This window comes from Macrotis lagotis, chromosome 1, assembly GCF_037893015.1.
Source record: "Macrotis lagotis isolate mMagLag1 chromosome 1, bilby.v1.9.chrom.fasta, whole genome shotgun sequence".
In the NCBI taxonomy this organism is placed as follows: domain Eukaryota; kingdom Metazoa; phylum Chordata; class Mammalia; order Peramelemorphia; family Peramelidae; genus Macrotis; species Macrotis lagotis.
The window spans coordinates 926,890,408-926,907,310 of NC_133658.1; the positions used below are offsets into that span (position 1 = coordinate 926,890,408).

Consider the following 16,903-nt stretch of genomic DNA (forward strand, 5'->3'; position numbering starts at 1 on the left):
CTCTGATTCCGCCTCAGTCAGAGAACATGGCACCCACTCTGATGAGGTCACACCATACTATGCAGTCCTATGCCAATGTCTCTCATGCTGCACAATCAGTTCTACAGTGCTTTAGAGAGACCTTCAGAGTGTCCTTGTAATGCTTCTTCTGACCCACCAATGAGTTCTTGCCCTGTGTGAGTTCTCCATAAAATAGCTTTTATGGCAAGGCTGTGTTTGGATTTTGAAAACATGGTCAGCCCATTGGAGTTACACTCTATATATTAACATTTGACACCACCTGGTAGTTTAGCTTAAGAAAGGATCTCAGTTGGGCAGTTTTGAAAGTAGAGACCCCCAGACATCCCATAGAACCAGATAGTCTGGAAGTCTAGAAGCCTTTGTGCTATCCAGTCTGGTCAGGTCTCATTGAGTTGGAACTAGAAAAAGGTAATTCCTTGTAGCTGACAAGGTATTAGAAAGAGAAAGAGGACTGAGAAGGGGTGGCTAGGTGGCTCAGTGGATAAAGCACCGGCCCTGGAGTCAGGAGTACCTAGGTTCAAATCCGGTCTCAGATACTTAATAATTACCTACCTGTGTGGCCTTGGGCTTGCAAAAAAAAAAAACTAAAAAAAAAGAAGAAGAAGAAGAAAGAGGACTGAGGCCAGAACCTGCCTTTGAAACTAGGAGACCAGAATTCAGGGATTGAAGTAGAGGTTGGTACATAGTGTAGCCCCAGGCCCAGTCAGTCAATAATCGCTAATAAATGCCTACCATGTTAAAGGTAAAAGATGGTCCCTGCTGTCCAGTAGCTTTAGTCATATAGTCCATATGGACATGGTTTGGAAAGAAACAACAGATCCTGAGCCTCATTCTTAGATGAGTCAGGCAAAAAGAGAGTTTTGTTATTAAACTGCATTAAGTTCAAGAGAGAAATCAGTGAAGAAAAGGAAAGAGGAGAATAGTAGTTTAAGGTGTGTAGAATTGATAGTCAAAATCACAAAAATAATAATAATAATAATAGATAATATTCACATTGTGCCTATTATGTTCCAAGCAATTAAAATATTAGCTCATTTGATCTTCAGAAAACCCTGGGATAGGGGCAGCTAGGTGGCACAGTAGATAGAGCACCAGCCCAGGGGTCAGGAGTACCTGAGTTAAAAAAATCCGGCTGCAGACATTTAATAATTCCCTAGCTGTGTGGCCTTGGGCAAGCCACTTAACCCCATTGCCTTGCAAAAACCTAAAAAAAAGAAAAGAAAAGAAAACCCTGGGAGCCATGTGCTATTATTATCTTCATTTTAGAACTGAGGTACCAAATAGCAATTAGATGACACAGTGGATAGAGCACCAGCCCTGAAGTCAGGAAGACCTGAGTTCCAATCTGGTCTCAGATACTAGCCATGTGACCTTGGGTAAGTCACTTAACCCTGATTTCCTTGTATTCAGGGCCATCTCCAGTTGTCCTGATCCATATCTGACCAAATGGCTCTGGAGGAGAAAGTGAGGCTGGTGACATAGCACAGTCCCCCTCACTCAAATCGAATCCATCTTGTCATGGCATCACCTCCCTGATGTCATGGTCTTTTAGAACAAAGGACAAACATCACCAACAGGTTTGATGTTAGTCTTTAATTTTTGAAGGCAAACTAGGTGGCCCAGTGGACAGAGCATCAGTCCTGGAGTCAGGAGGGCATGAGTTCAAATCCAACCTCAGACTCTTGATATTTGCTGTGTGAAATGAAAACCACAATGGAGTCATGAAGAGTTGGGCATGACTAAAGCAACTGAACAACATTGAGCTTAGAATGGAACACAGAGGTACTATGACTTTCATGGTATCATACAGAAGGTGTTTTAAATCTGGATTTGAACTCAAGTCATCCTGACTCCAGGTTTAGTACTCTGTCCATAGTACCATCTAGGTATCTCATGCTCAAAAATAACTTTGCACCCTAGAGGAAGTTTCAAAGAAGACAGATAACATGATGAGACTTTTAAGATAGTGTTGCAGCCAGTCATCTGGGGCTGGGGTGGATGGAAAGCAAGGGGGGGTGAGGAGGGAGGAATCAGGCCATTTAAATGATCACTTCCTAGTGCTGAGCACTTCCGCTTCACCCATACACTTTTTCTCCCTAAGGATAGAGACAGATCATAGGATATTGTGAAGAAAATAGAATTTTTGTAATAAAATGTGGATGGGATGAATGCACCTGTAAAAAATGAGGAGGGCAGCAGAGTGAGGTAGAAAGCAGAACCAGATATCATGTGGTACAGAAGAAACACTTTTGACACAAAGATTCATAAGGTATAAAAATGAAAGGATGACATTTTGTAATATCTTTTGTAACTCTGCCCCTACATTCACTCCATTCTACCCTTTGGAGCTATGATAACCATTAAACATAAACTAAAGCAAGCAGAGAAAGATGAAAAAGAACTATATGTAACAGAAAATTGCAGCTGCTGCTTTTTATTGTTGTAAAAATCTAGAAACAAAGTTGATGCCCACATATTGGGGAACGACTGAAGAAATGATCATCTAAGAATGTAATGGAAGATTATGAACTATTAGAAATGATGGAAGGCACAGGGTCAGAAATTTACAAAGAACTGTCTGAACTGATGTAGAAAGAAGTGAACAGAACTAGGGGAAGAGTTTATTCTGAAGTAACAGTGATCTGTGCAAAGAAAATCCATAATTCCATCCGTAATATATAGAAAATGCAGATCCATGAATTGGGTATGCAACTAAAAATATTAGATAAAAAAATTTAAATCACCAATTAAACACCAAATTGGAAATCTCAAAACTTAAAGGAGAGATTTATAAAACTCAAAGTAAGAAAACATGAATGAATAAAAAACTAGTTGCTGGGTTTTATGGGAAAAAATCCACCAAAATAATAGATAAATGATTGGTTAATTTGATTTTTTAAAAAGGAAGAAAACCAAATTACTAATATTAAAAAATGAAATTGTTGAATTCTCTACAAATGTAAATTAAAGCAATAGATAAGAACTATTTTGCCCAATTATGATTATATTTAATTATCGAAATAAAGTAGATGAATATTAATGAAAATATTGTCTAGATTAACAGGAGAGGAAATAGAATACTTAACTAGCCCAATTTTAGAAAAAGAAATTGGACAAGTAATCAATAAACTTCCCAAGAAAAAGTTCTCAGGACCAGCTAGATTCACAACTGAACACTATCAGATATTTAAAGAGTAATGAATTCCAGTACTAAGACAGGTAATGAATATGATGCTGGTACCTAAATCAGGAAGAGTAAAAGAAGTGAAAGAAAACTATAGTCCAATTTCTCTAATGAATTTGGATGCAAAAACTTTAAATAAAATTATGGCAAAAAGATTATAGCAATATATATAATAGGATCATATACTTTAACCAGGTGGGATTTATATCAGGAATGTAGAACTAGTTCAATATTAGGAATACTATCAGTATAATTGGCCATATCAATAAGAAAACCAATAGAAATCATATAATTATTTCAGTAGATACAAAAAATGCTGTCGACAAAACAATTCCTATTAAAAATCTTAAAATGATTAGTAATATCTATCTAAAACCATCAGCAATCATTATCTGTAATGAAAATAAGTTAGAAATCTTCTTAATAAGATCAGGGGTGTAGGGCAGCTAGATGGTGCAGAGGATAGAGCACCAGTCCTGGAGTCAGAAGGACCTGAGCTAAAATATGGCCTTAAATACTTAATAATTACCTAGCTGTGTGATCTTGGGCAAGTCACTTAAATAAGACCAGGGGTAAAGCAGGGATGCTCATCATCACACTTATTGCTCAATATTGTACTAGAAATGTTTTAAGAAAAGAAAAAGAAATTGAAGGAATGGAATAGGAAAAGTGGAAACAAAACCATCACTTTTTTTGCAAAAGAAATGATGGTATATTAGAGAATATTAAAGAATCAACTAAAAAAACTAGTTTGGAAAAATTGGCAATTTAAGCAAAGTTGCAGGATATAAAATAAACCCACACAAATCATCAGCATTTTTATATATTAGCAGCAGAATTCAGCAGCAAGAAATAGAAAGAGAATTTCCATTTAAAATAACTGTAAACACTATAAAATACTTGGGCATCTACCTGCCAAGTGAACTCCATGACAGGTATGAATACAATTACAAAGCACCTTTCCCGAGATAAAGTCAGATCTAGACAATTAGAAAATATCAATTGCTCTGGGTAGGCCTTGCCAGTTTCATAAAGATGATAATTCTATGTCAAAAACTTGTTTTATAGCGCTAAAAGAAATCATGACAAAATTCCTCGGAAAGAAATCATTTTATTTCAAGTAAAAATATCATATATCAAATGTGATAGAAAGTGATTGAGCCATAGCAGATCCCAAACTGTAATAGAAAATGATAATTATCCAAACACTGATACTGGCTACGAAAGAGAGTAATGGGTGAGTGTAATAGTTTAGGTGTACATAGTAAACGACTAGAGACATTTAGTGTTAGATAAACCCCAAACCCCAGTTTTGGGAAGAAGAACTCACTAAATTGTAAAAATTTAATGTAGGACTTTCTGGAATAATTTTTTTCAAATCTATGAAAACATGTTTACTATTACCTGCAAAACTTTAATGCAAAATTTTTTTTATAAATTTTGTTGAATAGGAATTACATTTTTATTCAAAAGTAGTTACAACTTGGAATGCAGAGAACAAAACATAATATACGATATTCATCTCAAAGTTGGACTTTTTTTTCTGACCAAAAGTTTGCAGTTTTTATCACCTGGCAAACTCCGTCTTCAATTTTTGGCTGTGCATCAAGGAGATTGCATAATAATATAATGACTGCAAAAACCAATAATAATTATCAATAGGTGCAGTTACCGGCTAGATGGGGCCACTAGATGGTGCAGTAGATAGAGCACTGGCCCTAGATTCAGGAAGATCTGATTTCAAATTTGGCCTCAGACACTTGATACTTACTAGCTGTGTGACCTTGGACAAGTCATTTAACTCCATTGCCTCACCAAAAAAAAATCCAAACAACTCATTATCTAACTTGATCTTCACATTAATGCTCAAAGGTAGGTGTACTTATTATCTCAATTTTACAATTGAGGAAGCAGAGGCAGATATTGTAACTCACCCAGGACGACAGTGCTAGCCACTATCTTGAAATGGAACTTGAACTTCATTCATTCTCATGAAATACTAAGTCCAAGTCTTTCTTCAATGGGCACCTTGCTACCTTTTGATTGATTACCAGAATACAGTAGAAAATACTCCCTCTCACATAGAAGAGGTAGAAAACGGGGAAGAATTTTTACAAGTTTTGTTGTTGAGAGCTGGAAATTCATATTTGTTTTTAGCCTTCAAACCAGTCTATAAAATGAATGGCTAGTTGCTGTATAAAAACAAAAAGTCAAAAAAATATACATCATATTTATTTAACATTTACTTTAATGGCCATTTCCACTGGTGGCTGGTGGTTTTCCACCAGAGGCTCCCCATTTTTCTATTGGCTAATGACAAGTAGTGCATTAAGATGATAAAACAACCTTTATAAAGAAAAACCTCTTCAGACCCAACTTTCTTCTTTCTATCACTGGCACATTAGTGATATAGACTAAGAAACTGTGGAATGACTGACCCTGGAGCCAACCAGCTCCCTTGAAGATCCACTGGATAAAAGAATAATAACATAAACAGAAAGTAGCCTAACACTACAATGAGAAGAGATACAAGCTCTGTTTTTGTAGAATGTTCATGATGGTCCATGATGGTTCCAAGGTGTTTGTACTGTACATTCCTAGGGTTCATGTTTTTTGGCGAGTCCACCATCTGCACTTGAGGGATCCAAACATTTGCAAAATCTTTATTTAGTCATTGTGGCACTGATGAGATGAGATTATAAAATAACCTTGGATTAAGGCAGGTAATCTAATGCAGTTTACAAAAAGCAAATGAGAGTACATATATACCTGTGACTTTTCATTGGAAATTGATTGTACTTGTATGTCAGACCTTTCTGGCCATTTGGAAACAATTTGATGTCAGTTGAGAGAAAGAAAGAATATGCTACACTTAGAAGTAGACAGGGATTATATCAAATTCTATCCACTTCTAAATAAATTTCCTGTGGATGGTCACAGGCATGTACATTCTCTTATTCTCTCTTTTTTTTTTGGCAAGTCAAGGAGGTTAAATGACTTACCCAATGTCAAGCAGCTAGGTAATGATTAAGTGTCTGAGGCTAGATTTGAACTCAGGTCCTCCTGACTTCAGGACCAGAGTTCTATTCACTGCAGGACCTAGATGCCTCTTCTCATTCTTTTTTTTTTAGTTTTTTTTTGCAAGGCAATGGGGTTAAGTGGCTTGCCCAAGGCCACACAGCTAGGTAATTATTAAGTGTGTGAGGCCGGATTTGAACTCAGGAACTCCTGACTCCAGGGCCAGTGCTCTATCCACTGTACCACCTAGCTGCCCCTTCTTCTCATTCTTTTTCTGTAAACTACACTAGAGAAACTGCCTTCATCTCATATAGCCAAAACAGAATATATTATATTTGGGGAATTTTTCAAAAAATGACTGGTAAATATGTTGTAGTCTGAGACATGGAAAAAAAGATATAAAAGAGTACATCAGGAAAATTATTATACTTAGTGATTTAATGAATAATAATGTGAATGTTTATAATATGCTCAGCAAATAGCAAATATCAGTTTTCATAGAATATAAGAAAAGTTGGGAGGTAACACTGAATATTATTATATGATAGAAAGAAGAATCTCAACAGTATATGAGCTTTATAAAAATGATCATGTGATAGTATATCAAGTCTGATCAGTACAAAAAAGACAGAAGATTACCTGAGAAAGACAAAATAAAAAGTAAAATTTTTAAAAATGGATTTGAAGAAAGTGTTGAAAGTGCAATGGCGAAAGGCCATCTGGTGCTATGGAAGTACAAATAATCAGGGTTTGGGTTCTAATCTCAGGTTTAGGGACTGCAGGATGCTAATGGCATATTTAAATTATTATTTCTGCCTATTTTGGTTTAAAATTTAAAATTTATAAAATTTAGTTTTCTTTCTTCCATTAGAGAGAAAATTATATATTTGTGTGTGTGTGTATATATGCATAAAGATAAATGTATGTGTTTGTTTCTTCAGATGCAGTGATCAGATTTAAAGTGAATGAGACTACTACCAACCTGAGCATTTCTGTGAAAGAATCCAGCCAGCTAAGATTCACAAGTGATGGTTCCTCTGACTTCAATGTGAGGGAAATCTGTCACTCTGATATCAAAGCAGATGAAGATCCAAAGAATCCTTGTGAATTTGATGAAGTTGGAAAGAGCTTCACACAATATTCAGTCTTAAATCATTGCACGTCAATGACCCCAAGAAATGGCTGTTTCCAATACAGTAAATATAAGGAATGCTTTACTGAACAGGTAAAGATTCTTCAGTCCCATGATAAACCTTCTGAAATACAACTGTATCAAAGTAATCAACAAAAAATGACCTGCAGCTTGAGTTCAGACCTTCTTGGACATCAGAAAACGTATACAGTCAAAAAACTTTATATATATAATGAAGGTAGAAAGGCCTTCAACCAGAGCTCTAAACTCACTCCTCATCAGAAAATTCACAGTAGAAAGGTGCCTGATGAATATAATGAATGTGAAGCAACCTTATCACATCACTCATCTCTTCCTTACCATCCTAGATTACATACTGGAATGAAAACACATGCATGTAATCAGTGTGGGAAGACCTTTCAGTTGAATTCAGATCTTGTTAAACATCAGAAGATTCATACTGGAGAGAAGCCTTATAAATGTAATGAATGTGGGAAGGCCTTTGGCTACAGATCACGCCTTATTGGTCATCAAAGAATTCACACTGGAGAGAAACCTTATGAATGTAATGAGTGTGGAAAGGCCTTCTATTACAAATCAGTCCTTATTGGACATCAGAGAATTCATACAGGAGAGAAACCTTATGAATGTAAACAATGTGGAAAAGATTTCCGATGGAGCATCAGTCTTGCTATACATGAAAGAATTCACACAGGAGAGAAACCTTATGAATGTAATCAATGTGGAAAAACTTTCCACCAAAACTGTAATCTTGCTGTACATCAAAGGATCCACACTGGGAAAAAACCATACGAATGTAATCAATGTGGGAAGGCCTTCTGCTCCAGATCAAGCTTTTTGCACCATCAGAGAATCCACACTGGTGAAAAACCTTATGTATGTAATCAGTGTGGAAAGACTTTCCAACAGAATTGCAGTCTTACTGCCCACCAGAGAATTCACACTGGAGAGAAACCTTACAAATGTAATCAATGTGGGAAGGCCTTTTGTTCCAGATCAGGCTTTTTGCATCATCAGAAAATTCATACTGGAGAGAAACCTTATGAATGTAATAAATGTGGGAAAGCTTTCCAGCGTAACTCTGACCTTGCTGCCCATCAGAGAATTCACACTGGAGAGAAACCTTATGAATGTAATCAGTGTGGAAAGGCTTTCAGGTACCTCTCTAGTTTTGCGAAACACAAGAGAATTCATTCTGGAGAGAAACTTTATGAATGTAATCAATGTGAAATGGCTTTCACAAACCACTCCAGTCTTTCTTCACATCAGAGAACTCATACTGCAGAGAAACCTTATGAATGTAATCAATGTGGAAAGACTTTCCGACAGAGCTCTAATCTTATTGCACATCAAAGAACCCACACTGGAAAGAAACCTTATAAATGTAATCATTGTGGAAAGAGTTTCCGAAAGAACTCCCATCTTGCTGCCCATCAGACAATCCACACTGGAGAGAAGCCTTATGAATGTAATCAATGTGGAAAGGCTTTTACAAGGAGGTCCAGTCTCATTACACATCAGAGAACCCACACTGGAGAGAAACCTTATGAGTGTAAACAATGTGGAAAAGCTTTTACTCAACGCTCTAATCTTTCTGTACATCAGAGAATCCACACAAAAGAGAACACTTATGAACATGATCAGTGTCAAAAGACTTTGCAATGGGACTTTAATACTGCTACTTATCAGAGCATCTACAATGAAAAGAAACCTTATGAATGTAATCAATGTGGAAAGGCTTTTACGAGGAGTTCCAGTCTTGCTGCACATCAGAGAATCCACACTGGAGAGAAACCTTATGAATGTAATCAATGTGGAAAAGCTTTCACCCAGAGCTCCAATCTTTCTGTTCATCAGAGAATCCACTCAAAAGAGAAACCATCTGAACATAGTCCATGTGGAAAGACTTTCCTGTGGAACTCCAGTCTTGCAGTAGATCAATCAGAGAATTCATGCTGGAGAGAACCTGTATGAAATCAGTGTTGAAAGATTGTATGATTTACTTACAATATTGCTGAACATCACAGAATCCACAGTTCTGAGAGACTTTCTGAATGTAATCAGTGTGGGAAGGCTCCAGTCCTGCTGAACATGTGAGAATCTACATTATAGAGACATTTCATGAGCATCATGAGAATCTACATTACAGAGATAATTCATGAGTGTCATGAATGTAGTAGAGCCTTTAAGATTATTGAACATGATAGAATTCACACTGGAAAAGAGATCTGATGAATCTAATCAATGTGGTATAACTCAGGCAACATTCATCCCTTTTTTACCATCAAAGAATTGATACTAGATAAAAATCTTATCACTGTAATGAAGGAGAAAAGGCCTTGAAATGAAATACAGAGCTTGTTTAACATGAGAAATATAATTCTACATATACTCAATTAAAGAAGGCCTCTAGCCAGAGATCCTCTCTTATTTTACATTGGAAGATTCAGTATAGAGAGAAGACATATGACTGCTCCCAAAAAGGACATGCTTTTCTCTGGAGGAAAGAAATTTTTAGACAACAATATATTATATTGGAATGAAGACATAAAGAAGCAATAGTTGTGGGAAGAGCTTACTTCATATAGAGCTCCTTCTTGGAAAATTATAGTACAGGTTGATCATCACTGCCATGTTGCTGTTAGGGTGTACAGTGTTCTTCTGGTTCTGCTCATCTCACTCAGCATCAATTCATGCAAATCCCTAACAGGCTTCCCTGAATTCCCATCCCTCCTGGTTTCTAATAGAAAAATAGTGTTCCATCACATACATATACCACAGTTTGTTAAGCCATTCCCCAATTAATGGACATTCCCTCAGTTTCCATTTCTTTGCCACCACAAACAGAGCTGCTATGAACATTTTTGTACATGTGATGTTTTTACCCTTTTTTTCATATTTAAAAAAAATTATATTAGAGATATAGCTCTTGGATCTCATTACCAAGAGAAGTTCTTTTACTGCAGGACAGACTTAATGATGCCTCCCAATAAGAGATACTTTATTAGATTCTATAAACATAATGATTTTTTTCTCTGAAATCTTTATATTTGTCATTACTTCTCATTGTTTCAGCCATTTTCCCATTAACTGGTATTCCCTTTATATCCTTTTGTTTGCTGGCACAAAAAGTGCTCATCGAAGTATTTTCATATCTGTTGGACATCTATATCTATCATATTCACTTTAAGCATCTTTTTTTAATTAAACATGTTTCAATTTAATTATATTCAATTAATTTTATTTTTTCATTTTAGCCATACTTTATTTGTCATTTCTTTGGATAGAGAGTTGTGCTTGGAAACATGACACCTGAGTTCAGATTTGGTCTCTGAAATGTACTAGCTAAATTAACCTAGGCAAGTCAGGATTTATTCCTGCCTGAGTTTCCCCAATCTGCAAAATGGGAATAAGAGCACTTAGCTTCCAGGGTTGATGTGAGCATCAAATGAGACAATGTTTCTAAAACACTCTCTGACATAAATCACTTTGGAAATACTGGCTTTAAAAATGATTATTGCTCCTTGGGTCATAAGTGTCATAGTGAGTTCAGGAGGCTTAAATATCTAGATAGTTCCTTTTCATTTAAATTGATATCAAGAATTGTGTATATGAAGGTATTACTTTATAAAGGATGGAATTTTGTGTTTGGAATCGAGGATTTTGGTTCAAAATATTGACTTCAATTCTTTCTAGCTTTGTAATTAGATAAAAGTCAACATCTCTGTGCCTTACTTTACTTATCTCTAAAATGAGATTGGCTCGAACTTCTGTAGTTCCTTCCAATTCTAAAGATGAATTTTCAACCAAAGTACATTCTTGTATTTCTTTCTACATCTCCCAATATTCTAGGATGGAGGTCTACCAAGTCCACTATACTAGAAAGTGGTAGTCATCCAAGCTATGTTGTCCTGCTTAAAATTAAAAAGATCAAGGGAAATAGAATTGATCAGGTTTGTGATATGCAAAAGAAAATGAGTATAGTAACTACTTGTTCAACCAATCCAAAGACTTCCATTATGGAGCCAGGACTGAATTTATTTCTACAAAGTGTTGGAAACACTGGTAAGTAATCTGGCAGAAAAATAGATAAGACCATCATCTCGCACTGTAGAGCAAGATTAGCTCCTAATGAATTCATGACTTAGATATAAAAGATTACCACAATTAAAGGAACCATGAAGAAAGGACATTTTTGAAGAGTGGAAGAAGTTAGCACCAAACAAGGGAGAGAAAGCATCACAGGAAAAAAAAATTGATCAGCTTTTGTCACACAAAATGACCCAATGCATCTAAAATTTAGAGAGGCAAATAGCTAGAAAAGATTTGCATAAAGGTCTCCTGTACAACATATAAAGAGGAAATTCTGATTATATGCAGTTATGTAAAAAGTGGTTGAACAAATTTTGACCTATGAATAATAAATTGAATATGTCATAAAAAAACACATGGAAGCTTCCATAAAGTTTTGGAAGAGTTGTATGAAATTCAGACTGCAGGGAGTAATTGTTGATAATCACAACATTGTGAGACGTCACACCTCTGATTATTGTCATGATCAACCACTATAATGGGGAGTTACAAAGGTCTGGGCAGCCTGCATCCTGATCAAGAGTTGATGGATACAAAATGTACATGAAAAAGTACATTTTGAGAAATGGACAGTGTGGGAATTGATTTTGCTTGACTGTGCTTTCAGTATCAATTTTTTTTCAATTTTGGATAGAAAAGAATGGTAGTGTGAGGGTGACTAGGAACAGAATTTTTCTCCCCACAGTCTCCAACCTCTGAAAAATAAAAAGAAATTGATGGATTTTGATAATATATGCAGTAGAAAAGAAGGACATCCAGAAGGAATGAGAATAGCTTTGAAAGGGCCATGTTGAATTTTTAATTACTGAAAAGGAAAATCAAACTATGCATATTAGAACTTGTTTCATATGCAAACCTCTTATCTATTTTATGATATCTATAAAAATGGTCACTTTATTTTGTTTGTGAATTTCAAAATAAAAAAATATTGATGGTTTCTTTTTTCACCAGTTTTGAAGGCATGATAAGATATGGCAAAATTAACTTAATATGACTTTCTTTTTATCAGTGCTTTGGAATATGTTTCCATTTGTCATTTGTCACAATTTTGGAAAACTTCCTACCATTTTAGCTCTCAGTTGTTGGCCATCATTCCTGGTACACATGAATTTTGCTTCTCTCCATATCTTGGATACGTGAATGATTTTTTTGGATCATTTTCCAGGTAATATTTGATATATTCTCCATTTTACAATTTCTTTTCTACTTCAATCATTTTTTTTTGTTTTTGTTATTCTTTAGTTATTTTAGTTGTATCCAACTCTTTGTGAATCTATTTGGCATTTTTTTTTGGACAGGGATACTAAAGTGGTTTACTGTTTCCTTCTTAGGGTTATATACTTGTTTATTTGTGTTTTGCAAGGCAATGGGGTTAAGCAACTTGCCTAAGGTCACACAGCTAGGTAATTATTAAGTGTCTGAAGTCAAATTTGAACTCAGGTCTTCCTGACTCCAGGGCCAGTGCTCTATCCACTGTGCTACCTAGCTGCCCTGGCTTATATACTTACTAAGTGCCTAAGGCTGGATTTGAATTCGAGTAGATGAATTTTCCTGATTCCAAGTCCAGTGCTCTTCTACTGTGCCATGTATTTTATTCAAACATTTAAATGTTATGTAATTAAAATTATCTATATTTTTTAAAAATCATTATCTTAGATCAAGAATTCATTTAGTCACAGTGTGTTCTATGTTTTTTAAAAACTAAACAAATTCCACCTATTCATTTTACTCACCCGGAATCAAGAAAGGAAAACAAAATCCACATTACAAAGAAGTACAATCAAGTACAGCATTCCTATGTTGTCTGTGTTAAAAAAAAAATGTTGCACTCTGAGTTCTTCATCTCTTAGGAGGATGGGTAGCCTCTTGCATCTTGTATTCTCAAGTTGAGGCTTAATATTGCATAATACTTCTTCAGTCAGTTTTTTTCTAAGTTTTCTTAATTGTTGCGGTTCTTTTTACTATACAGTAGTTCACACAATCTTTCTAATGTTATTTTATTTTTTCACTTACATGCAAAGATAATTTTCATTTCATCTTTTTTGTGAGTTTTTGAGTTCTACAATTTTCTACTTCCCTCCTTTTCTTCCCCCCCACCCCATGACAGCAAGTAATCTGATGTAAATTATACATGAAGCATATTTCCATATGACTCATGTTTATTCACACAATTTTTTCATGATTTCTGTGAAATCATCCCCTTCATATTTTCTTAAAATAGTTATCCCATCAAATGCATAAACACTCACTTGTTCAGCCATTCCCAATTGTTGTTATAATTGAGATTAATTTCTCCCTTAATCTAGCCTTCCTTTTATTGACCTTTCCATATTTTCATTCCTGTTTCCTGTTAAGTGAAATGTAGGTATATACCCAAATATGTGTGTGTCTTCTTTCTGCCATTGATCAGTTTAGATGAGAGTGAAGTTCAAATGTGAGCTGCTTCTCCCACCTGATTTTTCTTTGTTATGTGAGATAACTTTCCCTAAAATTTCCTTCCACCACTTCCCTGTCTATTCTATCCCTCTTTCTTTTCTATTCTTTAATATTATCCAGACATAGTAGACTCACTTTCAGACTTTCTGTCTAATTACTCTTATCTCCCAAGTTTCAAAGGAGTCACCAGGATCATCTCCCATATTAAAATGTAAGCAGTTTATCCTTTTTTAGTGCTTACTGATTTTTTATTTGTATTTCCTTTCTTTTTATGTTTCTCTTGACTCCTGTTTTTGAACTGTTTCCATGCTGCCTGGTCTTTTCATTAGCAATGAATTAAAGCCTATTTGATCAAAAGGTCTCTTTTTCCTTTATAGGATTATACTTATTTTTGTTGGGAAAATTATTCTTGGTTGTAAACCAATATTCTTTGTCTTCCAGAATGTTGCAAGTTCTTTGCTCCTTTGTAGTGATGGCTGCTAAATTATGTGTGATCCTGACTATGATTCCTCAGTGTTTGAATTATTTCTGTATTCTTGTAGTATTTGAATAGGGTAGCCTTGTGAGTTTTTATTTTATTTTTTTCTGGAGGTAATCTGTAGATTCTTTACATTTCCATTTTGACCTCACATTCTAAACAGAACTGGACAGTTTAAAAAAAATTCTTGAAATAGGATGTCTAGGATCTTACTCTGCTACTGGCTTTAGGTGGTAGTAGAAGGAATAGGAGGAGTAGGAGAAGGAACAGCAGCAGCAGTAGTAGTAATGGTAAACAATATTTAAAGAATAAATCTGATATCTACCATACTTTTAACAACTGGGGAAATTCTAGGACATAGGTTTGCTATTTTTGAAGACCTACAAGCTGATCATGTATAGTTCCACAAAATATATTATCCATTCTGACCTCTCCTAGTACAATTAAGTAGGGTCTTAATGTCACTCCTAGAAACCAAAGAGTCTGCTATCTCCTCTATTAATAGCTTCAGGATACCAATGGATCCCATTGTGTGGACCTCTACTCAACCATATAGATGGGAGATTAAAAGGTAGTGAGACATGAGCAACAGGAAATACACACACACACACACACACACACACATATATATTTATGTGGTTCCTAACATGATCCCCCCCACTGACCCATCCTCATTGGTTAGGAATATGGTCTTCACAAACTAAGTGTGTAAGCTAATTTAAAGAAAAGCATATAATCCAAACAGAGATATATATATCTCCTCCAGCCCTGAGGAAATGTATCCAGACTCAGTAGATAAGGAGCAAAGTCAATAGCTCTTTACATTCCGGTCATGATAATCATTCATTGACATCTCAGAAGTTCTTTGTCTGGGAAGGAGGGGCAGAAGAGACATAACCCATAGTTCAACTTATTCTAATCTATAATATTTTCCTGAAGAAATATCAGTCTTTATCCCATTCACCATAAAGTAATTTTTGTTATTCAGTCATTTTTTAGTTATATCCAACTCTTTGTGACCCCATTTGAGCTTTGTTTTGCTTGGCAAAGATACTGGTTTGCAATTTCTCCAGCTCCTTTCACTAATGAAGAAACAAGAATGCAGGGTTTAGGGACTTGCCTAGTATAACACAGCTAATAAGTGTCTTAAGGTCAAATTTGAACTTAGTAAGCTGATTCCTTTCTGACTCCATAAAACAATTAACATTTTTTAAATGATTCATATCATCTGAATGTCAATCTAACTTTCATAATGTTTCACAACTACCCAGACCTTTTCTTATGATCAGTAAATGTCCCTTACTTCTCATTGGAGTCACTGACTTTATTGAGGTTGCCAGTCTGACCTGTTTTGTTAACAGTGATACATATCCCAGTTAATAGACTGATTTTGCTCAAACTTATGTTCTTCAGTTTACTTCCACTTCAAACATGCTACATAACACGAATATCCTTCAGAAGGAGTATGGGAAATGTCCTTCCTTTTGTTGTATGTCCCTTAGGTTTTTGCATCTGTTTTAGCATTGTGCTAGAAACAATGAAGCTATTCATAAAAGATTTCCATTAAAAAAGAGAGAGTTCCAAACTACTTCACAACCCCAAACTCCTGATTCCTCATCCCCTTTTTCTTAATACTTCCACCTCAAAATTTCATCCTAACCTTCATGAATCCCTTTGCCTGTGTTCTTTGGAATGCTCGCTCCATAGACAATAAGTTTCTCCTCCCACTCCACCTGTCCCAGCACTCAGTGAAAACTGGCTTTCCCTTGCTGAGGGAGCCTCCCTGGCTCCCTTTTAAAGTGCTGACTGCACCTTCATTCATTCTCCTCAGCTCACTGCTGGAGAGGGCAGTTGGACTGCTTCTTGCTTCCCATTGACACTTCCAGGTTCTCCCCTTTTCCCAATCACGCAGTGATAACATTAATCTTTCGTATATGGGCAGCAAATGGCATAATATCTTTGGATGTGAATAGAAAAGAAGAAAAGTTGGGCATAATACTAAATTTTTACAGAATAAGTTGAAGGACAAACCTTTTCAGTTTAGCAAATAACATTTCTGGAGAAGGACTATGTGATAACAAACCGGTCAAAATAGAGCAACAGGAAGCTGGACTGAAAACAGCAAAATCATTAAGAAAACACAGGTTCTAAGGCAGCTAGGTGGCGCAGTGGATAAAGCATCGGCCCTGGAGTCAGGAGTACCTGGGTTCAAATCTGGTCTCAGATACTTAATAATTACCTAGCTGTGTGGCCTTGGGCAAGCCACTTAACCCCGTTTGCCTTGCAAAAAAAACCTAAAAAAAAAAAAGAAAACACAGGTTCTCTATGTAGCACCCAGCACCACACCATCCGCATGTAGAACTATTGGTTATGGCAAATGGAGAAATACTGAAAGTTTTGGATAAGTTCACTTACTTTGGCAGTAGGCTTTCCAGGGATTTACATGTAGACTATGAGTTGATGCATACATTGTCAGAGCTAGCTCAGTGTTTGGGAGCCTCTGAGAAAATATAGGAGAGAA

At 35.8% G+C, this 16,903-nt stretch overlaps 1 protein-coding gene across 3 annotated transcripts in view; it reads left to right on the forward strand.

The window, feature by feature from the left end:
- LOC141510965 (uncharacterized) overlaps positions 1-16,276 on the forward strand; it is a 30,481-nt gene extending 14,205 nt beyond the window's left edge. For all 3 annotated transcript variants that reach the window (XM_074220350.1, XM_074220344.1, XM_074220339.1), the window contains exon 5: positions 7,165-16,276. In XM_074220350.1, coding sequence (XP_074076451.1) covers positions 7,165-9,350 — 2,186 coding nt within the window. In that variant the 3' untranslated portion in view covers positions 9,351-16,276. The remainder of the gene's footprint in view (positions 1-7,164) is intronic.
- Positions 16,277-16,903: the final 627 nt, after the last annotated feature.